The 23304-nt window shown below is 47.6% G+C and overlaps 3 protein-coding genes across 3 annotated transcripts; 2 read left to right on the top strand and 1 right to left on the bottom strand.

Annotated features, from left to right (window-relative positions):
* Positions 1–3706: 3706 nt before the first annotated feature.
* OVOL3 (ovo like zinc finger 3) lies at positions 3707–6471 on the top strand. The gene is made up of 4 exons (XM_063311827.1): positions 3707–3817; positions 4096–4244; positions 5019–5202; positions 6179–6471. The coding sequence occupies exons 1-4, from the start codon at positions 3715–3717 to the stop codon at positions 6469–6471; spliced, it is 729 nt and encodes a 242-aa protein (XP_063167897.1). The 5' UTR covers positions 3707–3714.
* Positions 6472–7316: 845 nt separating this feature from the next.
* POLR2I (RNA polymerase II subunit I) lies at positions 7317–10779 on the bottom strand. Its single transcript, XM_063311659.1, has 6 exons — positions 10647–10779; positions 10412–10466; positions 10027–10100; positions 8528–8602; positions 7947–7998; positions 7317–7462 (listed from the first exon to the last, which is right to left on the bottom strand). Exons 1-6 carry the CDS (start codon positions 10703–10705, stop codon positions 7400–7402), a joined length of 378 nt encoding a protein of 125 aa, XP_063167729.1. The 5' UTR covers positions 10706–10779; the 3' UTR covers positions 7317–7399.
* Positions 10780–17566: 6787 nt separating this feature from the next.
* On the top strand, positions 17567–21771 carry LOC134503721 (sphingolipid delta(4)-desaturase/C4-monooxygenase DES2-like). Its single transcript, XM_063312627.1, has 3 exons — positions 17567–17784; positions 20256–20998; positions 21613–21771. Exons 1-3 carry the CDS (start codon positions 17703–17705, stop codon positions 21769–21771), a joined length of 984 nt encoding a protein of 327 aa, XP_063168697.1. The 5' UTR covers positions 17567–17702.
* The last annotated feature ends 1533 nt before the right edge of the window (positions 21772–23304 follow it).

Raw genomic sequence — 23304 nt, 5'->3', positions numbered from 1 at the left:
CTGCTGAACATGGTCCAGAAGAAGCTGGACGAGACCAAGAAAGCAGACGTTGCGTGAACAGCCCCGTTCCCACACTGCCGCACCCATCAGCGTTTGTTGCGCACGGATGTTCGTTTCTCTGTCGCGTTAACTCCTGAGGAGTTGGCCACTTGGCGAGAGAATTGACTAACGTTTTACCTTTAGCGCTTTGTTTGCATCCATAGGAAAAGTTGAAACGTTTACCCACAAATGCTGACCTTTGGGTCAGGTTTTAAAGCCTCCTTTTATGAAAAACGTTTTTATAAGAATAAGGGAAGGAAGAGGAGCAGATGGAATTCAGAAGGGCGTGCTGGAATTCTCCTGTGGTGCTATTTGGTCCTTAGGTGGCAGCACTGCTTTGTAGCTGTTTACTATTTTTTAAGGTTCTGAATATAATAAAATATTACTGGGCTTAAAAGAGAGGTGCAGACTGAATTTACCATACATGAACCTCAGTGACCGAACTTCCAGAGAGGCAGCTGTGTTTTCCTGTTTCAAGTGAGTTTCCTTGCATCTTAAAAATTAACAAAATTATTGTGACATCAATTTTAAATCAGTTTACAGTTCATCATAATTGGCTTACTAAAATTAAGCAGGCGAGCTCTGTATTTGTTTATTTTTAGAACATTAGCCTGCTTTCCAGGAAAAGTAGTTTGAAAGCGAGGTTTTATGTTTTTCAACCTACCACACCAAACCAGAATTTTTCCTGATCTTTCTAGTTAACCTCTTGCCTGTCACGTTTGTTTATTCTCCATGGAGCTGAAGCAACCCAGTAAGTGCAAATATCCCAAATGCTTGGGAGTCTTCTAATTTTCTCTTTAATCAGATACTGATCAGAGCCAGAAATCTTCCTAAGATAGGAATTTTTCTTGCTAAATGAGTCTTACAATTATTGTTCTCATGCAATAAAACCATGCCAACCTTGAATAGCTAAAACACCACCATCTACACAACAGAACGAGATACTGGCAGATTAAGAATAAGCCCAAAATTTTCAGAGGTAGAGAAATGCATAAGGAAAAAAAAATTGAAGGAGGGGCCCCAAATCATTAAGTGTAACATATTCAGGAAGGATTATTAAAAAAGTGTCTCTCCAAAACAGATGAGATTGGTGTCATTGCCAGGAGATATAAAATTATGCTTATTAGCACAAAACATCCTGATTTCAGATTTTTACTACCGGGCTCTGAGTGGCAACTGATTCAAAGAAGTGTTCATGGGCTGGACAAAAACTCAGTGAAAGTGTTGCTTTTTCCATCCTTATTAAAAAGATGATTTTCATGATAAGGATCCTTAGGAAATGGATCTGAAATAAAAGTATTGTAGCTGCTTTTGTCAAAATTAGGATGTGGCAGTCACCTTGGAGTATGGTGGGCAATTCTGTTGAACCTCAGGATGTTGCAGAGCAGTGTTTCTCAACCTTGGCCACTTTAAGACGTGTGGACTTCAACTCCCAGAATTCCCCAGGCAGCTATGCTATGCTGGCTGGGGAATTCTGGGAGTAAGTCCACACACCTTAAAGTGGCCACGGTTGAGAAACACTTGCAGAGCTCGGGATGAGGCAGGATTGCACACCTGTATCAAGTTGGTTCAAGGAAGGGATCCAGAGGGAGCTGGATTTGATACAGTACTTACATACTTAGGATCGGGCTTGTGGCTAAAAGTTTCATAAGGCCAAGCTCTATCCACGAAATGGTAAAACCAATTGCAGGTGAGCTGTTTTTCCAGCATGGTTTGTTAGTCAAAAAAAGAATGCTCGCCTTAAAATCAAACCACTCGGAAACCTGACCGTGGAAACAGGTTTATTCAAATCTGAGCACTCAGCAAGACATGGAAATCCAGTGCTGTTCAAAAGGAGAGATTTGTTTGCTTTTAAGCAGTGCTAAGCTGGGGAGGAAAAAAAATCCCGTAACACGAGGCTCCCCAAATAACGATCTAGGATCTCTGGGTTAATATTGACAGTTTGGCTGCAAGCAGAATTTGGCTCCATTTTTGCCCCAATATTTGCCACAACCTGACTTTTTTCCCAGCCCCATAGAAGAGACAGTGTGCGGCTGGGGTCAGCTAGATGGCCCCAGGTGAGAATGACCATTGAGGGAGAGGGTCCCTCTTGCATCTGGCCACCCTGTGAGAGCTTTTCTGTCTGAAGGTGAAACAGCTGAATCAGAACAATTCTGATTTAAGTCTGTTTATTGCTGTGGAGTTCTGCAGGATTTCGGAGGACCAAGTGCAAGCAATTGGGAGTGCTGTGGAAAAGTAAAGGAATTGTAGAATATAGCTTTAGCATTTGAAAAGTGAAAGCCAAGGATTTTAATGGCTATTACTATGAGATGAAGACATTAAAGTAAGCCACACGCTTGATAAACTGAGAACAGCACATCTTAATTTTAAGAGACCCCTAACATCGTTTATACATACAGCTGGGAAGCTGGTCCAGAAGTAACGTGTATGTGCTGGCCTAAATAAGTATGCTGTGGATACCTAACATTTCAACAATGCCATTTGTCCTGAAAGACATACAAGGCAGTACAAGGATAAAATTTCAGCAATGCAACAATCGGGGCGAAGCAAGTAGGCAAGTTCCACAAAGTGGATCCCTCTCCAGTAGCTTCCAAAGAAGGGTTGGAGTATCTGAAGGATTTCTGGAGATCCATATCTGAGAGATACCTTCACTCAATGAAGGCGGGCTGTCAACTACATCAGACACAGGTGGTTTTGGACTTTAAGGGCCAACATTAGCACCTTGCGTAATACCAAAAGACCAAGAACCAGTGTAGATTTAGCATGCATTAGCTCACAAGGATCATTTCTATAAACATGGATCAAATAATAATCCGTTTCATTCATTCATTCGTTGGCTGGGGAATTCTGGTGGTTGAAGTCCACACAGTCTGAAGTTGCCAAGGTTGAGAAACGCTGGTTTAGCTGGTCTGCTCATGTTCCGATTCTTTGTGTGTTGCTACGTTGAAGACAAGGTGAGTTTCCTGTCCTGGTTGCACCTGTCCTGCCAGAGAAATTGATGACTGACCTCGGCTCTTCTCTCCAGAGTTAAATTGTGAGATTTGCATAGGATGAATGCAAGGAGGTGTAGCCCTGGTTGTTAGAAGCACAGAGCATGCAAAAGAGAGGCAATGGGGTGTCTCTTCCTGGAAAGGCTTCCCCCTTCATTTTGATGCAAAATGTCAGGGCATCTAGTGCTGCTCTCTTAAACAGCCCATCCCCAGAATCATTCCTGTTCGTTGGAATTGTGCTGAGATTTTGGATTTTGCTGGAGGATAGACAACGTAAGTGGTGACTTCTGGAGTTCTTCCGGCTTTGGTGGATGGTGGGATTAGAGGCAGGAATTGGGGTCTGTGGTTTGGAAAGAAAGAAGCAGTGGTTTGCATTTCATTTGCATTTTAAGGTACGTTGATAAAGGTGGCTTTTCAAATTGTTTGAAATCACAGGTCAGAATTTTATTGGGTAGTAGGTTCAAGTTGTAGATTTGCTAAGGGTTGTTCTCTTCTGCAAGAAGAAATAGGTTTATACAGTAGGACACCAAGGTTTAGGAACTGGGATGAGTGCCATAAAAGATGTTCCCTTCTTCCTGGACATGAAGCGTTTACTTTAAGGACCTTCCATTGTTGGTCACAATCACCTTGTTCAACGTGTTGGTCCATGTGGAAGCTCATCCTCAAACCTGCCATCTTATCAGCCATGCCCAAGTCTTTTCTGGTAAAACGGCGTAACTCGGCACAGCTGGGAACACGGAATTGGAGTGAACTCTCTGACCAGCTCCGGGGGGATTTGTACGTACCAGGTAGGTGAGCCTCTTGAATGGTGTCTTCCTGGGCACTGGCTACTATAGTCCTGTTGGTTGAGGATAATGCGAATGATAGACTAACACACCTGGAGGGCACCTGGTTGGGAAAGAGCTGCCAAAGCACTGGGCGAGGGCTGCAAGAGACCAGTTTATCTCACCCATCTGGCTGTACGGTCCCCATCTCTCCTTTCCTAGTGCGTTTGTGGAGATGGCTGAGTCTTGTCCTTGCAAAAGTCATTAAAATAGTGTCCCTTTTGGCTGCCTCGATGTTTTAGAAAGCAGCGTGGTCCAGGCCCTTGTCAACCCCAGAATTCTCAGCATCAGCAGCAAGAGAGGGTGGGATGGAGGAGACCCTCACAGCCTTGTCCAAAACCTGTTTCATTCTCATCCACATGCCGTGGAAAAGCATCCTCACAGCAACAAGGTAAGGCCAATCCAGAATGAACACCCTCAGGAAAATTTGATTCAGGTCCTTACCAATTTTCATAAATAAAAGATGAGAGTCTTCAAAGACTGTCTGCATTTTCTCAGTCCTGTAATTTTTGCACTAGCCCAGTAAGAGAGTTGGACGTATGAATTATGGGTGTGAGGTTTTTATTCGAGCTTTGGCTTTGGCTTTGCTTTTTTTTTTCTTTTCAAAATTGATTTTGGTAGTTGTATCTCCTTTTTATCCTGGTTTGCTGCCCAGAGTTCCTGGGATAGTTGGGCGGCCATACACCGAGGGAGGGAGGGCTGCTCAGGATCTTGCAAAATCGTCAAGACATTTCCTAGCAGAAGAGAGGCCCGACTGCAGCCGGGAAGCTTTGGAGAACCTCCCTTGGGCCCCGTGGTGCTCCTGGCTCAGCATCTTCCTTGGCCCCACATGAATGCCAACGCCTCTCCCTGACTCTCAGGGAGATCCTGTCCCCCAGGGTCTCTTCTGTTAGGAAGGAACAACACAGCTCCTCCAAACATCACTGAACTTCAGCTCCAGTGAATCCTAACCAACCTGGCCAATGGCGAGGGATGGTGGGAGCTGCTTTCCATCCGTATCTGGAGGGCCAGAGGTCCTCTGTTCAAAATCCGCTTCTCTCACACACCGACCCTTATTGCCTAGGCCTGTATTTCTAGCGCCCTGCTTGGACTGTAAAGCCCCTTATGAGAGGGACCCTTGTTGGACCCATGCTGTGCTCCACACCTCCCTTTCTTTGCTTTTCAGGGCAGAGGTCTCCCAGCACAGGCAGACTTCCAGTGCTGTGTGTGCAGCAAACGCTTCCTGCTGCAGCGCATGCTGAACCGCCATCTCAAGTGCCACAGTTCCATCAAGAAGCATGCGTGCCAGTATTGCAGCAAAGGCTTCAATGACACTTTCGACCTCAAGAGGCACTTGAGGACACACACAGGTGAAGGCCGGCATGCGGGCGAACCTGGGTTTTCCCGTCAAGTTGGGGAGGGAAATGGGTTGGTATCTGCTACGTGTTTCTCAGGCACGTTCCCCAACCTTCTTGAGCCAGGGCCATGTTTGACGTGAGCATTGGAAGAAAAGGACCTAGTCACCCAAGGGCTGGTTGCAAAACGTCCCTTGACGAGAAAGCCGACCGGGAGGTTGCGCCCTCACGCACCCCAATGCTCAAGTTCAGGAGTAGGGCGGGTGGGCCTGGTAGGCACCACGGGAGGAATCAGCAGCAAAGCCCCCTCCCACAAGTAAATAAGGGCAACATTGAGCCTCGCTTCCCTACTCTGATCTTTGCAACTACTGTTATCAAGCAGGATATGTCCTTGAGAAAAGGTCATCCATGATGGGCAACCACTGATGAGGACCATGTATGCGTTTCCAGGTTCTCCCTAACTTTTCTTCCAGCAAACAGAGTTGGCGTGGGGTGGGGAGAGAAAGCTAATAGGAAAAAGTAAGGAAGATGGAAGAATCAGCCCAATTGTCTTAGCCACAAAGGCTACTCTGGTTCAAAATTAGACTTAGGATAACTGCGGAATGGATGCTTAACTCAGAGGCCGTGGCGGCAGGGGCAGGTCCAAGAAACCATGGCGAGGCCCTTGCCATTCTGAAACTGAATGCTCTTAGCCCCCGTTCTGCTTCCTCCCAGGGAGAAGTAATTATTGGTGAGAGCCTTTAGAAGCGCTGCTGTCCTTCTAAGCCCCACTTCTTCCACGTTACTAGTTCTTTCAGGAACTAAAACCTGTACTATCTCCCCCTGGAAGCAAGGCAGAACAACCTCCTTCTAGTTACGGGATATGCCTTTTTGTTTATTATTTAGGCAAGAGGTCCATCAGGGCCTAAATTAAGGGACAACTGATCATCAACCCCTCTTATCAACGCAACTCCGTTCAGCCGTTCTACCACAGGTTTGTTGGTCCCTGCAGGCATCCGCCCGTACCGCTGCTGCACCTGCGGCAAAGGCTTCACCCAGCGTTGCTCCTTGGAGTCCCACCTCAAGAAAATCCACGGCGTCCCACAGCCCTACGGCTACCGGGAGCGCCGCTCCAAGCTCTTCGTGTGCGAGGAGTGTGGCTTCACTTGCGGCGCCAGCGACGAGTACCACGGCCACGCGCACCAGAGCCACCCCACCGGCCGCGTCTCAGGGGATGACTCCCCGAAGGCCAGACCGGCCGATTTTCAGGCCAAGTTACACGTTTTCCACTGTCCTGTCTACTGAGATCACAAAGCAGGCCGGGTGTGCAACTTCTAAACGGAGAGACCCGTGACAGAGAACCAGAGCCTAGAGGCAACTGCGAGCAGCGTGGGACTCGAAAGGAGACCTTCCTTGATCTCTGTGCAGCAGAACACCCCTCCTGTGTTACTTTGCTCCTGACACCAATTAAAATGCTTGGCTGAGCATGTGTGGCAGCCCTTATTACCCACAAAGCGTCTGCTGGGTTTTTTTGGCCATTTCCTGTAACGTCTTCTGAAATTTAGTTATTTTTTAAATCACTGTTATTGAGATGTGTTAATTTCAACCCACTGAACACTGGTGGTCCATAGGTGATTTTTTGTTTTTAATGACTTTTGAGTCAGTTTTTGACTCCTGGCAACCGCCTGGACAAGTCCCTGCAGTTTTTGTGGCAAGGTTTTTCGTGAGTGGTTTGCCCTTGCCTCCTTCCTGGGGCTGAGACGGAGTCTCCTGGTTTCTAGCCTGGAGCCTTAACCACTACACCAAACTGGCTCTCATCAGTGAAACAGAGCTGGCTTAAGGAAAGAGAGGCTCTGCAGCTTAGAGAACCTTTTGTCGTTAAAGTTCTCCCCTACAAGGCAGAAGATTTTCAGCTCCGTGGTTAGCAGCCTCGTCAAAGCAAGCCAGCCAGGGGGAGGGCAAACATTCCCCAGCGCATCAGAAAAGGCACACACCCTGCTCGTGTTCAGAGGTACTTTCTAAAGCCTAAATCACAACCAGTGTACCTTCAGCCAACCCCCCACCCCGTGCATGAGGTGGAGTCTGCTGTAAAAAATAAACCCTTTATTAGAGCAAAAACAAATACAATTCAGAGAGCGTGGACTGATGAATAGCAGAGGATCGCAGCTGGGAAGTACTCTGAGGCCAGCAGACAGGAAGAGGCCTGGCAGGGGACTGGGTCCCTCTAAGTGTTTCACTCTGTCCAACGGTGGCCGCAGTGGGGGGCTGTGCAGACGTAGTACAGGCGCATGGCATCCTGGAAGAGAGACGAGAGGGCAGACACCAGCCATGCTGGCATGATTCCGGAGGTCAGCTCCTGCAGAGGCGTCACTTGGAGAAGGGAAAGGCACTGAAGCAAAGGCCTTCTCCCAGACCTCCTAAATATAGGGGTCCTAAATCAGCTCTTTCCGACCCGGTGTTCTCCAGGCTGGTCGGAGTACAGCCTGTTTGCCCACGCGGGTCAGAGAGGATGCAGCTGAAGCTGATCCGCATTTCCGCATTCTGGAAAGGTCTCTGTTCGGAGCCCAGACTGAACACCCTTCACTCCTACAGCATCAGCTGACAATGCAGTCAGAATCCTGGGTGGGAGTGCTGGGCTCCAAAGGCATCCCTTCTTGTGACTATCTGCCATCTCTGGGAAGCAAAGGGAAAGGCCCCGTTGCCACGCACGGCATTTCAGAGGGATGTCATCCTAAGGCTAAGCTCCCAACTGCCCCTAAGTTAAAAAGGCATTTTCTCACCTCGGCCCTCGCACTGTGAGACTGGAAAAATACTGCTTCTTTGTGGCCACACCTGGAAGGCAAAATCAGCAAACAAACAAGGTAGGGAAAGCACGCAGAACATGGCTGTTGGAATTCCACCCAGCCTCTTTACCGCCAGCAGCCACATGCGTGTGTGTGCACGTGTGCAGGGAAGCACAGGAAGACTGTGTTCGCTCACAGTGGGGGACCTGTCCAGGAGGGGCGGGGACTGAAATGGAGCGGTCAGCAGTATTCCAAGCCACTGGCCTGTTCCCTCCACAGCCCCTGGCCCAGTCCAGCCTATTTTCAAACCTGCTGGCTTCTTCCCACAATCCAAATTTGCGCCCCCCACCCCCCGTTCTGCTTGCAGAGCTCTCTGACTGGAGGTCAGGCAGACCGATGGGCAGAGTCCTGAGCCCCTTAGCCTCATTTCTTCCCACCATTCCTTCAGACTGGAAAGAATAAAAAATCAGGATAAAACCTCCAGGAAGCAAAAAAATTCTGCTCACTTTCGAAGAATACTGCCTCTGGCTGTTTTATGCCAAACCCATTTCTCAAATTTTTAAGCAACAAGTACTCACTTTTGACAGGGGTGGTCCTCTGTTCGGGGCAGAGTTGGATCCTGAGAAACATCAGCAATGATCTGCGTTAATTCGCTGAAAGCAAAATATTGGATTGATTGATTAAACTAGCCAACCAACCTGACGGGTCTAGTTTACGACAGGTGAAAGGCACGTTCAATCAAACGGTAGCAAATATATGGAATTGGTGGTTGAACTGTGAGGTTCTTGGCACCCTATGAGCTTGGTTGATTTCTGCATCTGCTCAGCGTTGGGTATCTGTAAATGCCTTTGCTTTTAAAGCTAAGCCCTCTCATTGTCTTGCTCTTGCTAGTGTGGCCATTTCCTCATTTGTATTCCTGAGCGCCCACCTCCCCAAACCCTTAAACACCTTTTTGCTCCTTTGAGCTGATTTTCCCTGTCTTGGCACTTGTTCTATTTCCTAGCCTAACATTCCTGCCTTATTCTTCTGCCTTATTCTTCTGCCTTACTTTTCTAGTCATATCATGTTATCATCAGCTTAGCATGTTCACACAACATGCTAAACTTAACAAAGCGAATCACTGTGTTCTCATTACAGGCCATGCTCAACCAAACTGCATGATGGCTTTCAGGTGATGGCCTGGCTCGGCCAACGTCCCAGGACAATGATGCTGAACCACAGACAGTCATACAAAACAAAAGGCAGGATAGAAATCTGACGAATAAACAGCCCAGTCCCCTTTCAGCCTAGCTCAATGAACCTTGCTACAGAGTACAAGGGGTATGTCTTTCTTAACAATGTCCATTTACTCGTTCCTCTGGTCAAATAATCATAGCTGACTATCTTAATTTTTTTTTAAAAAAATGATAATTTACAGTCCCATCAAGCAGGCACATCTTTGCAAGATGAACCTAACTGGGTCACGTAGAGAAGTCCATTGTGGCCTGACACTGACTAAGAAGATGTATTTATTTACTTGACTCATATAGCTGCCCATCTCGTTTTTACATGACTCTAGGCAGCTTACGGTAAAACAAATAAAAATGCAAAATACATAATAGAAAACAAAAATAAAAACACAAAGCAGCCAGACAGGATCTAACCCATCATCCACCCAGCCGGGAGACAGGCTCTGTCCCACACCCAGGGCCTCAGACTTGAGCACAAAGCCAAGTTTTCAAGGCTTACGAAAGGCCAACAGGGACGGGGCCAACCTGTCTCAGGGGAATGATGTTCCAAGGGGTGGGTGCCATGGCAGAGCGGGCACCCGCCAGCCGGCACTCCCTAGCTGACGGGGGTACCCAGAGCGTGCCCTTCCTGCCAGACGGGATAGGACGGGTAGGAGCAGCTGGGGAGAGATGGTCCCAGCCTTGCACCATGAAGGGCTTTAAGGGTGGCGACGAGCCCCTTGAGTTGCACTGGGGAGTGCCCACTCTCACCCCTGGCAAGCCCGGCTCAGGCCTCGGGGGCCCCTGGGGCCACCGTGCCAGCGCCCGCCCGCCCGCCCGCCCCGGCCCTGCCGCCCGCGGGGACTTACTCCACCTCGTGGGTGATCTTGTTGACGTAGATGCAGCTGTTGTCCGCCTCCTGCTGGTAGTCGCAGTTCCGGCACTGGAGGGGGGGAGGCCAGCGAAGGGCGTCCGGCTCGGCCAACCCTCGGCGGGCCGCGCAGCCCGGCCGAGGGTCCCCGCCCGCCCCCAGGGAGAGGGTCTCGGCGTGGGCGGGACCCCCAGTCCCAGGGAGGGGCGCACGCCCCGGGACCCCGCCGCCCCCGGCCCCGGGCTTCCAGACTCCCGCTTCCGAGGGCGGGCCGCGTCCCTCAGATGTGTGGACCTCAGCTCCCAGAATCCTCGCGCGCCCTGCCTGGGGGATTCTGGGAGTCGAAGCCCGCGCGTGCTGCTGGGGAAGGCCGCCCCACTCACCGCGTAGAGCAGGATCCGGTTCTCCTTGTCCTCCTTCGGGTACAGCATGTTGTTGCTGGGCGAGAGGGACCAAGAAACGGCGGGGAGCCCTTTTAAAACACAGGCCCGGACCGCGCGGCGGGAAGGGGATGATGGGAGCTGCAGTCCAACGCCTCGCGGGGAGGCCGGGGCGGGCTTCCGCTCCCATCAGCAAGGGAGCGGGAGTCCGGGTCACCCCCACCCCGTGCCCGCTCACCATTCCTGGCAGAAGCGGATCCCCACGAAACCCGGCTCGTAGGCCCCTTCCGACTCCATGGCAACCGCGCCGTCTGGCTTCCGACGACGACAGTGCGCAAGCGCCGACGACGCAATCACAGTTTCCAGGTCTCGGGGTCCCGCGAGCTTCGTCTACGGCAGCCCGCGCGGGTCGTGATTCTCCAGAATGCGAACGGCCCGTAAGGAGGGGGGGAAGGCGGCCGTCCTCCGGCGTGACCTGGAGGAGTGATGTCACCGGGTCGGTTATGTTCTCATTGCGTTGACGTCACCCTTGGACATCCCGTCCGCGTGACGTCCTGCCCCACCCCTGGTCCTAAGCCCTGACTCGCTGAAGGGAAGCCTGCAAAAGTCCGATCGGCCGCCAGAGGGGAGCAGAGAGCTGCAGAAAACTTTTGAAGCCCGGCTACCGTAGCCCTGCTTTCAGATCCGTAGAGCAAGGTGCTAGTCCTCGTGGAGATAACATTTGATTTGCTCTGAGATTCCCCCTCTCCTGAGCTGGGTTTCTCATCTCCATACACTATAGCAGCGTTTCTCAACCTTAGCCCCTTGAAGCCGGACGGAGTTGAAGTCCACCGGGCTTCAAGGGGCCAAGGTTGAGAAACGCTGCGCTCTAGGCAGGAAAAGTAGCAGGTCAACCCATATTTTCATAATTTGGTGTCCGAGGCAGCCGTGGCAATCCCTCTGGAAAGCCATTTCCCTCTGTTTCCATTGCTGGGGCAAAAAACAGCCATGCTTGCTAACCGGCTTCCAGGAGCCCAGCTGGATGAAAGGGGTGCGTGGATTTCTGCTTCTACAAACCCATTTTCGTTCGACCCTGAAGATCAGCCTTGCTGCTAACGTCACGTGTCCTTCTGGCTGATGGAAGCCAGTGTGACGGTTGCACAACTCTTATTACCATTAAATCCAATTCTTACATTGATATAGTAGAAATCTTTAATGGAAGAAGCGTACAGAACGGCAAAAAAGTTGCGAATGAAAATTCCCCTGCTTTCTCTAAATGAAATAGCCCAATGAGTACATGATTTCCCCTCCCTCGCTCTGGTATGCCGCCCCCCCTTTCTCTCAGTTTGTGCCAGTCTCTTGCAGGTGTCTGCAGCTGCTCAGCCAGTTGACCTTGGGTATGAGAGAGAGCCCAGACATGATGCATTCTCACACCTGATGTTGCCCCTCCCTGCTTTCGACTCGCAAGCCTCGACACACGTTGACTTCATGCATGCATGCATGCAAGTCCAGTCAGACGTTCTGGGAATGTTTGATTGAGGAGCATGACAGCCAGCTTGCCCGCCCACCCCCCACACTGCCTCATCCCCCAATACACAGCAGGTCCTTGCTCTTTCACAACCCGGCCCAGCTCCAGGTTGCCTTTGCCCTTTCAATGCTGTAAAATGAGAAGAGGAAAATGGCTAACTTATGGTGAGATACTAGGATTTTGTCAAAGGGAATATAAAATAAAATCAAGAGAACTGATGGCAGAGGGACATAGTGGCCAATGGTTTTCCTATTTACCGTCATTAGATTTAGAGCAGAGTTTATGCTTTTGAACACTATAAGACTGAGTGTGAAATGGGATTATGTACAAATGATGGACGTATAATTGCTAAAAGGTATAAACCTCTATTGAAATTTGAAAGAGAAGGCAAACAAGTGAAAGAACGTATGATAAAGTGGGCGAAAAATGTTGGTTATAATATACAGATGGAACAATGGGAAATTTAATTTAATGTATAAAGGCACTTCGAATACATGTTGGAAATGTGAACAACAAGAAGGGACATTTTTTCCTGCTTGGTGGATGTGTAAAAAAGCTAGAAAATTTTGTGTTCAAATACGTACATTGATTCAGAGGATTTTAAAGATTAATGTACAATTGAGACCAGAGGTCTTTCTTTTGGGACTGATGGACAAACAGTTGGAAAAAATTCAGGGAACTTTGTTTTTGCATATGGTAACTGCAGCAAGATTATTGTATGCACAAAGAGGAAAGGTTCCGCAAGATCTCCAGTGGAGGAATGGCTGGTGAAGATGATGGAACCTGCTGAGATGGCCAGGTGGACTTCTTTGATTAGAGAGAAGACAATCTCTGCGTTTATTGCTGACTGGAAACCCCTTACGGACTTTTTGCAGGAAACAGAAAAAGCGAGAGGAGATGGGCAGTGACAAATTTGATAAATAAAATAAATTTTAAAAAATGAACTTAACGATTTATGGTTCTGATGATCAGACTGGGTAGATTATAGAAAGAAGAGAGACATGTTGTAACTTTACAGAAAGAGGTGAATTTATAATTATGCTTAACTGCTGCAAAGAAGATTGGAAACCACTTCTCTATCTTTTTATTTTTATTTTGGTTTTACTTTTTTTCCTGTCTTGCACTTTCAGCTTTCTCTTTGATTTTTCTTTTTGTCTCTTTTCTTTCTTACTTTTTATTGGTTGATGTTCGTTTTTAATCTTTTTCAAAACTTTTAATAACATTATATTAAAAAAATAAATAAAATGAGAGAGGAAGAGGGTACGATCTGGAGAACTGAGATCTGAGAACTGGAGATTTTCGATCTGATTCTGGGGGGACAATGTCATTCTTAGTCTCCCTTATTATAAAGAGAAATGACCTCTGCTCTGACAAACCAGTTTTTGCTATTTGCCTAAGGGGGCAGCTGTACTAGTAGGCCTCTGAGGCTGAGCTGCATATTTAAATTACACTTATTTCAATAAGGTCACTGAAACTAAAGAAAACGAAAGGTAACTAAAAGCTATGATTGCTAAGACAATACTATAAAATTAAAACACTAAGATAACTCTACAAACATTCTTAATACTACGACTATATACTAAAAGGGGGACTCTGAAGGCCACAAAAAAGATGTAAAAACAGATAAACATCAACAAAAAATAAAATTAGAGAGAAATTCGCAGTAAGTTTACCCATGCCCAGTACCCTTACTTATTCGATTGCTACCAGGCAAAATCCAGCGATTGTGTATATAATAAACAGCCCCTTATCTAAGTGGAAAAAACTCAGAGGAGAACTTTCCTTACGGCTTGTAACACATGTCAGTAAAGAAAGGATGAACGCTTCTTGGCTGCACGGGGTTTGGTATTTCTTGACCAAATAGGGGGAAATGTTAGGCACAGCAATTACAGTTAACAGATTGGGTATCTCTTTTCTGCACAAGTTCCACTGCAGTGACCAACCAGTGGAAAAGAGGAGAAAGATAAAAATGGAGGAGAACAATGAAAATGGGTGTGTGAGAATTGGTAGCACAGGTTCTTCTTTTACGACCACACGTATCTGGAAGAGGGCACTGGGGGCGTGGGCAGCTCTCTGCGAGACCCATTGCAAGCCTGCGAAGGGCACGGGGTCCGTAGCAAGCACTTGGTGTAGCTGATCCATCAGTGAGGGGGGCGATGGAAGCTTCGAGCACGGTTGCTGCTCAGCCTGGCAAGCCTGGTGCTGTAGTGCCGTGCTTGGCCCATGTACTCATGTCATTCCACCTGCTGCTGGTGTGAGAGTCCAAAGTCTCTTTACCATTAGACACAAGTGTCTGTGGGGCCTCCGCTGATGATCCGGTTAGTCCCATGTGGCCTTCGACTGGAGCAGAGAAGTGCGTTTTAAAAAATTGCTTTGCAGGAAGAGACCTGGGAAAGCCACAAACTTCCAGCTGGGGCCCAGCTGGTGGAGAGTTTGATGTACTTGGAGATTGGGGAGTAGCCTTCTGTTGGGAGATGAAGTGAGTTGCTGTGAGAACATCAACATTAAAAGAACAGGGTGCAGCCTGGGAAGGCGCAACAGGATTTATGGCTGAGCTTCCCTCGAGTGGCTTGTTAGGACCTGAGAGTCCCTTCAACACAATTGCAGAGGACTGGGGATCCCACAGAAAAACTTCTTAACAACAGGCAAACCAAATAAGTAACATCCTCTTCCATCCAGCAAAAGATCAAGACAAAGCACTAAGACTTTACTTAACTAGAACAAAATCCCATTTAAAAGTCATGAAATAGTCCCAATATCCTCATATAAACAAAGTTTAAAAAAAAACAGTTCAACATGACCGAAAGGGACCATTTCTCTTTTACAAAAGTCAAGCCCCAATAAACAACGCTCCAAATACAACTTATCTTCCAATATACATTCCATATTTCCACTGTAAAGTATTTGCACATCCACATTTCACAAGTGTAAAATGACCCCAGTATCCTAACACAAACTAAAAACCTAAAGCTTCATTTCTCCTTTAAAAAAAACAAACTATTCAAACTTCCTTATTTTAAATAAAGAGAAACAGTTAAATGTAAAGGCAGTTTAAGTACTATAAAGTTAGGATTACATAAAATTGGTATAGAGAAAATTTTTTTACATCATATTCCTTTTAAGCAAATCCAATAAAAATATCAATAAATCCAGAAAGAATCGCACAGAATAAACATACCCCATTTTATCCCTGGTCAAATAAGCCAACTTCGTAGTCTTTTTTCCTTTCATACAGGTAGTCATCACTTATGTCCACAATTTGGACTGGAATTTTGGTTGCTAAGTGAAGCGGTCATTAAGTGAATCTGACCCAATTTTACAACCTTTTTGTGGTGGGCATTAAGCGAACCACATGGTCATTAAGTGAAGCATGTGGTTCCCCATTGATTTTGCTTGCCAGAAGCTGCTTGGGAAGGTTGAAAATGGTGATCACATGACCACGGGATGCTGCAATGGTCATAAGTGCGACCTGGTTGCCAAGTGCCCAAATTGTGATCACGTGACTGTGGGCGCTCTGCAACAGTCCTAAGTGTGAGGACCGGTCGTAAATCAGTTTTTCTAGCACCGCCATAAGTTTGAACCATCACTAAACGAATGGTTGTTAAGCAAGGACTACTGGTGAAGAGGATGGAACTTGTGGAGATGGCTGAATTGACTTCAACTTTGATCAGAGGAAAAACAGTGTCTACATTTATGGCTGGCTGGAAACCCCTTATAGACTTTTTGTATGAAACAGAAAAAAATGCACTTACGCATTTGTGGTCTTGATGATTAGAAAAAAAATGGATAATAGGAAATTTTCATTTTTGTAATCATAGAATAAGGGTTGATTTTGTAAAGGTACTTGTATTTGTTGCAGAGGAAATTGGAAGCTTTCCCCTTCCTTCCTTCCTTCCTTCCTTCCTTCCTTCCTTCCTTCCTTCCTTCCTTCCTTCCTTCCTTCCTTCCTTCCTTCCTTCCTTCCTTCCTTCCTCTTTCTTGTTTTTACTCTTTACTAGTTTCTGTTGGTTTTTATGATCTTTGTAAAACTTTTAACAAAACTTGTATTAAAAAATTCACTTTCATCTCAACTTCTCATCTGCCTGGATCCGTTGCCTCTGACGCTTCGCCGGAAATGGACAACGGCAGAAGAGCGGAGTCGAGCCTAGGCGGATGGGTGCAGGGCTATTAGCCAGAATCTAAAGAAACAATTCTTGCGTAGCTATTCTGTTTTTCTTGTCTCCAGGGCAGCGTGGGATCAGACAAGTCAAGATGGGGGCCACCATGGAGCAGTGGAAGCTCCAAAACCGGGTGGAGCTTTGCCTGCGCCATGGTGGCTCCCATCTTGGCCTTTCTGATCACAACCGGCTCCAGCAGCTCTGCCAGCCGACTTCCAACAAAACAGGAGCACCTACAGGGGTTGCAGCTGAGCAAAGCCTGCCAGTTTTTTATGTGAGCTGCATGCATGGTGTATGTAAAAAGGAGCACACCATCTTGATTTTTTGACTCACCTCCCGAAGATGCCCCTGAATAAGAAATAGATGCATGAGAAGAAACCTAGTGCGTGCCACTTCCCTTTCACATGCCACAACCATGCACGTACAGGTAGTCCTCGCTTAACAACCACAACTGAGACTGGAATTTCAGCTGCTAAGTGAAATGTTCATTAAACAAATCTGACCTGATTTTACGACCCTTTTTTGTGGCAGTTGATAAGTGAATCACCACAGGCATTAAGCAAACCCCATGGTTGTTAAGTGAATCACACTGTTCCCCATTGATTTTGCTTGCCAGAAGCCGGCTGGGAAGGTCGAAAATGGCGATCAGGTGACCATGGGACGCTGCAATGGTCATAAATGCAAACCAGTTGCCAAGCGCCCAAATCGTGATCACGTGACTGCGGGGATGCTGGGATGGTCATAAGTGTGAGAGCCAGTTGTAAGTCATTTTTTTCAACTGTAAGGGGACAAATTGTTGTAAGTCCGAACTATCACTAAATGGATGGTTGTTAAGTGAGGACTACCTGTATTCCACAAATTGACCGCCATTAAAGCCGTATCAGTGTGCCCATGCTGGTATTACATCTCTTGCCAACCCTCAAGTTTGGAGGATTATTTACGTATTTCCTGTCACACCTGTTTGTTAACTGGCATACCCTCTTTCCCCACAGGACGTGAGGGTCACTCTCCATTTTGATCCTCATGGAAACAACCTTCTGTGTCAAGACAAACTCGCTGAATGGGGAGGGCATGAACTGAGTGCCAATTCAAGGCTCAATCTCTCCCCCCACCGACTCACCCCTTTTGGGATGTGGTGAGATACTCAGGATCCGGGTTTTTTTTAAAGTTTAAAATGTCGCAAAGCTTTCCATGTTTACTATTCATAGGAAGCCTAAGGTAGGCAAAGGGGGTCACTTCCTATCCTAATTTCCTAACACGAATCAAAGAGCTCCAGGTAAACTCCTGCAGGACCAGCTTTGATTCCTGGCGACCTCCCAGGGCCTTCCACAGCTGACCAGCGGCACGCAAAGGGGCTCCCCTTCAGCCGACAATGATTATTTCCTCCTCTTATTCTCCATGTGCTGCTGGGAATTTGGCCCTAGCGATAGCTACCAAACAGGTCAAGTGGCTGCTCTATTTATTTATTTATTTCTCATGCTTCAGACTCTTGCATAGGAGGCGGAGCACTCCTCGGTCTCCCCATCAGGATGCTTTATAGAGGCTCTGCAGTGTGTTGCTGGTCAACAGGAGAACACACCAAACGTGGGACACACCAGAAGGGCAGCACCTTGGGCAAGAGGGACCTTCCATGGGGAGCGCTGGAAGCCGAAATGACTTTGAGTGGACCTACACTGATCAACCGCACACTAACAGGAGGAAGGAGATCCTGGGTGAGTTTGCAGGAAGTTGATCCTGCTGGAACTGGGTGTGCAATGATGTCGGTTGAGATCTTGAGAACAAGGCTCCAGGATCAAGAACAGGACTGGGGAAACAGAACCAAGACCGATCCAAGCCCTGCTCTTTTTTTACAGGTAGTCCTCACTTAATGACCATTTGTTTAGTGATGGCTCAGACTTATGATGGTATTGAAAAAACCGACTTACAACCAGTGCTCACCCTTACAACCATTGCAGCATCCTCATGGTCAAGTGATCATGATTTGGATGCTTGGCAACTGGTTCGCATTTATGACTGTCACAGCAGCCCGTGGTCACATGATCACCATTTCGGCCAGCTTCTGGCAAGCAAAATCAATGGGGAACCACATGATTTGCTTAACAACCAAGCGGTTTGCTTGATTTGCTTAACTACCGTGGTGATTTGCTTAATGACTGCTGCAAAAAAGGTCGTAAAATTGGGTCAGATTCACTTAATGACTGCTTCGCTTAGCAACCAAAATTCTGGTCCCAACTGTGGTCGTTAAGCAAGGACTACCTATATATGCCTCACAGCCACCATCTTAACTTTTTTGGCTGCCTGCCTGCCTCCTCCCCACAGATGCCCCTGCCCTTTTACTCTTTTTTGGTATCCAGCAAGAAGAAGACACCTAGGACAGAACAATGCACAGGTGCTAACAGGATCCTATAAAGAATGCAAGCCTATGTGTTATATCACATCAGAGTCGTCAGTGGGGCTGCAAAATGGGTTGTTTGGAAAAGGCCAACCACTGCTCAGGGTCCTGGGAATGGCATTCAATTTTTCCCAGGGTTTCTCTGCAGTGATGGTGGCAGATGGATCGGTTCAAGCCGTTGGGACCAGCCATTGGGATCAAAAGCTCGGGGGAAGAATTGGGGGATCTCCTGGTGTTTCCTCTTCCCTTCACCATTCCATACCAGGGCAGGCCAAAGCCTGGGGAATGTCAAGAATGTACGTGGGGGGCTACTCCTGGGGTTGCCAAGTTCATTCCCCCCCAGGGCTGGTGCTCTGTGGCATGTCTTTCCTGGTTGTGCACGCTGAAAGGCAAACTTGCCCAAGCAGCAGAGAGCGGGTGTCCAGGGATGGTGGATTGGCTGGTGGATGGAATGCTGCCTGTGGGCTGGCTGGCTCTGATAGAGATCATGCTCAGCTTCTGCTTGCTCAACAGCCATGCCTGGCCTCCTAACCTCCCTGGATTCTAGTCCTTGCCCTGGGGGACAACAAGCTGGAGAAAAAACTTCAGGCCCAGCCCTGAGCTTTTAGCAACTCCGTATCTTAAATGTTCTTCCTCTTTTGAAATCTGACCAGTTTGGCCGGTAGGCCTGATTTGCATCGAAACACCTACAGCCCTTTCCCCACTTCTGAGGTCCCCAAGGTGTTTTGGATTACAACTCCCCTCATGCTCAATCAGCAACATACCATGAAGGCTTCTTTGGGGGAGCATCTCTGAGACAGTTTCCTCCAACCAGTGCTCTTCAGCGATGTTGGAATGCCATTCCCATTATGCCCAGCTGCCATGGCCATTGCTGGCGCAGGATGATGGGAGCTGTACACCAGAACCTCTAGAAGCTACCAGCATTTGTGTTTACTTATTTACTTATAAACTGGCAGGACTTTACAGATAGTCCTTGCTTAACAACCACAATTGGGACCAGAATTTCAGTTGCTAAGCAAACTGGTCATTAAACGAATCCAAACTGATTTTATGACCTTTTTTGAAGCGGTTGTTAAGTGAATCACCGTGGGCATTAAGCAAACCCTGTGGTTGTTAAGCAAATCACAAGGTTCCCCATTCATTTTGCTTGCCAGAAGCTGGCCAGGACAGTCAAAAATGGTGATCATGTGACCCTGGGATGCTGCAATGGTCATAAATGCGAACCAGTTACCAAGCACCCAAATCGTGATCACGTGACTGTGGGGACGCTGCAACGGTCATAAGTGTGAGAACCAGTCGTAGGTCATTTTTTCCAACACTGTTGTAAGTCTGAATCATCACTAAACAAATGGTTGTTAAGTGAGAGCTACCTATATATGGCCACCTATCTCATATGATAACTCTAGGCAGTTCACAACAATTCATAAAAACATGGTCAGAAACGAAAGTACCCTTCCTCCCCAGGCGCCAGACCAGACATCCTCGCAGCTCAACCCCCATCCTAGCCAAGGCTTGGGTAAGAGCCAGGCCTTCACAGCCCTCTGGGAGGCTAAAAGGGGAGGGGTCCCTCAGATCCCGGTGTTGTCCCAGGGCGTGATGTCAGTGGACAAAGAGGTGTACAGCATTTGTCTTCAGAGCCGATATTCACAGAATAACCCTGGGTGTGTTTCCTGAGAAGTGAGTCCCCTTGTATCGATGGGGTTCCTCCCACATAACAGTATCTGGGATGGCCTTGGGGCCACATGCGCAGCCATAACAACGAATGTCTTCTGTGTCTCCCCACAAACACAGCCAAGTATCCTGAGATAAAGAAACTAATGGGACCGGACCCCAACCTGAAATGGGTGGTGACCCTCATGGTTCTGGCACAGGTCGTGGCCTGCTACCTGGTGAAGAACTTGCCATGGAAATGGGTCTTCTTCTGGGCCTACGTCTTTGGGGGCTGCATCAACCACTCCATGGCTCTGGCCATCCATGACATCACCCACAATGTGCCATTTGGCAACAAAAAGCCCATGTGGAACAGGTTATTTGGCATGCTTGCCAACCTGCCCATTGGTTTCCCTTATGCCACTGCCTTCAAGAAATACCATGTCGATCATCATCGCTATTTGGCTGGCAATGGTTTGGATGTCGATGTCCCTACCACGTTTGAAGGGCACTTCTTCAACACTCCTCTCAAAAAGCTGCTTTGGCTCATTCTGCAGCCACTCACTTACGTCTTCCGGCCACTCTTCGTCAACTTCAAGCCCTTCACTCAGTTGGAACTCCTCAACACTGGCATCCAACTGGCCTACAACCTTCTCATCTATAGCCTTTGGGGAGTCAAGCCACTAGTCTACATGCTTGCTGGTTCCATCTTAGTCATGGGCCTTCACATCATCTCAGGCCACTTTATTGCTGAGCACTACATGTTTATCCCAGGTTACGACACCGTCTCCTACTATGGTCCCTTGAACTGGATCACCTTTAATGTGGGTTATCACATGGAGCATCATGACTTCCCCAGCATTCCCGGAAGTAGGCTTCCACTGGTAAGACTCCAGGACACCCTTACCCTCCCTTGCTCAGTGAGATATTGCAAAATAGCTGGGTGTGAATGTCAGGCGCTTGATCCTGTGCTTGTCCTCTTCTCTATGTCCCGGTAAAGTATTCTTTTATTCTTCTGCCAACTTTGAGTTTCATAAGCCTATTGATGTCCATACGGAGCTGACACACCACAAGATGGCTGTGATCACAAAACATGCTTAATAAGATCAGGGGAATTCCTAGCAACTGCATTCACACAACAGGCTGTTTGCTTAATGTTAACTTTGAACTAGTATTTTGTTGTTGTTGGCTTAGTGTGTTGAGTTTGGTTATTTTTTTTTTCAGTGGATTGTCACAGCCTGCAAAATTGGATTAACCGAATTCATGCTATTGTTGATGTGGTTCTGCAGAACCACTGTGTTCTGAACACAGCTTGGAAACTCCTGGGTCTCTATTTTGAAGGAACCCTTTCTCTTCAGCCCACCTTTCCCCATATGTTGCTGCAAGGCCACCAGCACTGGTCCCTCTGTGGTCTCCCAAGGCTTCTTGGAGTCCATCATTATGACCAGCATTGAACTTCCTTGTTCCTGGTCCTGCCTACATTGTCTCTCTCTTCCAGGTGAAGAAGATTGCTGCTGAATATTATGACAACCTTCCCTACCACAACTCCTGGGGGCTTGTTCTTTGGAACTTTGTTTTGAAAGACACCATGGGGCCTTTCAGCCGCATGAAGAGAATATGCAAGGAGGAGGAGGAAGGGGAAGGATGGAGGCATTGAGGGTTCCCCTCTTCAAGGAACTCCTTCTTCCATGATGCAAGTTTAGGAACAAGTAACAGGTGATGGCCTTCATAAAAACTGCCCCAAACCAAATTGTTTGAAAAAATAACAGGGAAAACCCAGAGGGATGTTCAGGCTGATGAGACCCAGAACCCCCGAACTTAGAAGTCTTGCAGAAGAGAATGTTGTCTTGGGTTGTGTCGCACCCTTGGTCCAAACTGACACTGATCCACAGCAGCTCTATAGGCTTTCAGGTTAAGTTTTCCCAACCAAAGTTTTTGTGTGCAGAACCGGTGCTCAGCAGTCCAGCTGCAGCCCACTTGGCAGGGCTTCATTTCTCTCCGGGTCTTTGCCTGCTGCCAACCTGAAGGCCTTTCCACCCATCCCTGAATCAGCAAAAAACTAGAAGAGCATGACGTTGTTGGCTTCCAATGGCCAAGCCTTCTCCTGCCTCTTTGGGTTGTTCCTGGGCACTTCCTGCCAGACTCTCCTCCAAAAACAGGGATGGCAAAGCTGAATATATTATACCACCTTTGCATCTGACCTTGGATGATGTCAGAATCCAGAGGAAAACATGTTTTAACAGGAATGCAGCTCTGGAGGACTTAAGCCTGATTCATTCCTGGGCTGGCTGGGGATGAGATAAAGGTATCGCCATACAGGCATGGCTGAAAAATGTCCAGGGCGGGTTTGAACCTTGCAAGTGGGTCATGGCCCTCTCACACTGCAACAGGCACCTCAGAGGGCTGTAGGAACAGGGTTAAGAACTACCCAGGCTTTCTTAGCAAAGGTTACCCTGACTCGGAGGCTGGGAAGAAGGGGGTTAGTGGTGTTGGATCTGTTGAGGCTCAGAACAGGGGACAAACCACGTCCCAAGGCAGCTTTTCTCAACTTTTTGACCCTGGAGGGACCCTTTAAATATTTTTCAGGCCTTGGGAAGCCCTTGCACATTCAGGCTCAAATATAGGCCAGAAGTTACAAAATTATTATATGCGTTTCATGGGTAGGCCTGTCTATATGCATTCACAGCATTCTTAAACTAAAAATAAAGGATGCGACATACCTCTTTCATGTGAAGTTGTCTGAATTTGAAATATTTTTTTAAATAAATTGTGATCTGCCAGGGAACCCCTAGTGACCTCTTATGGAAGCTGAGGGTGCCACGGAACCCTGGTTGAGAAACCCTGTCTCAAGGAGTATACATGTACATGAAAGTCAGAAGAGGCCCCCATTTTGCAAACCCACCATCATCTCATCTCTTCCAAGATGGCCTTGGTGGGCTTTGGTGAGTGGGCAGGAGGAGGGTGAAAGGAAGTGGGTGGGAAGAGGAAAAAGGGCACCATCCATACAGGACAGACAAGGGGCTCAGAAGTTAGAAAAATTAGTTGGGTCGTGTGTCTCTGGTAGGAGCCATGCTGATGTCAAATACTTCATGGCATCAACACATCAATGATGTAAATGATCATCAGGTGACTAATGCAAGTAAGGTATTTTGTACCATTTCTTAGATGATGTCATGACATTCGTAATGTC

The sequence above is a fragment of the Candoia aspera genome, chromosome 10 (genome assembly GCF_035149785.1).
Source record: "Candoia aspera isolate rCanAsp1 chromosome 10, rCanAsp1.hap2, whole genome shotgun sequence".
NCBI classification, from domain to species: domain Eukaryota; kingdom Metazoa; phylum Chordata; class Lepidosauria; order Squamata; family Boidae; genus Candoia; species Candoia aspera.
Note: the sequence above shows the minus strand (reverse complement) of the source record. Positions and strands in the feature narration are given on the sequence as shown.

What these genes read in the sequence shown, in the direction of transcription:
- OVOL3 (XM_063311827.1), top strand. Translation starts at nt 3,715, where the DNA reads ATGCCCAAGTCTTTTCTGGTAAAACGGCGTAACTCGGCACAGCTGGGA. An exon ending in GGGGGATTTGTACGTACCAG is followed by an intron (nt 3,818 to 4,095) that starts GTAGGTGAGCCT and finishes TCGATGTTTTAG; the next exon opens with AAAGCAGCGTGGTCCAGGCC. An exon ending in GCACTTGAGGACACACACAG is followed by an intron (nt 5,203 to 6,178) that starts GTGAAGGCCGGC and finishes TGGTCCCTGCAG; the next exon opens with GCATCCGCCCGTACCGCTGC.
- POLR2I (XM_063311659.1), bottom strand. Translation starts at nt 10,705, where the DNA reads ATGGAGTCGGAAGGGGCCTACGAGCCGGGTTTCGTGGGGATCCGCTTC. An exon ending in ATCCGCTTCTGCCAGGAATG is followed by an intron (nt 10,467 to 10,646) that starts GTGAGCGGGCAC and finishes CCTCTCGCCCAG; the next exon opens with CAACAACATGCTGTACCCGA. An exon ending in GAGGACCACCCCTGTCAAAA is followed by an intron (nt 7,999 to 8,527) that starts GTGAGTACTTGT and finishes TTTGCCTTCCAG; the next exon opens with GTGTGGCCACAAAGAAGCAG.
- LOC134503721 (XM_063312627.1), top strand. Translation starts at nt 17,703, where the DNA reads ATGGGGAGCGCTGGAAGCCGAAATGACTTTGAGTGGACCTACACTGAT. An exon ending in CAGGAGGAAGGAGATCCTGG is followed by an intron (nt 17,785 to 20,255) that starts GTGAGTTTGCAG and finishes CCACAAACACAG; the next exon opens with CCAAGTATCCTGAGATAAAG. An exon ending in CCGGAAGTAGGCTTCCACTG is followed by an intron (nt 20,999 to 21,612) that starts GTAAGACTCCAG and finishes TCTCTCTTCCAG; the next exon opens with GTGAAGAAGATTGCTGCTGA.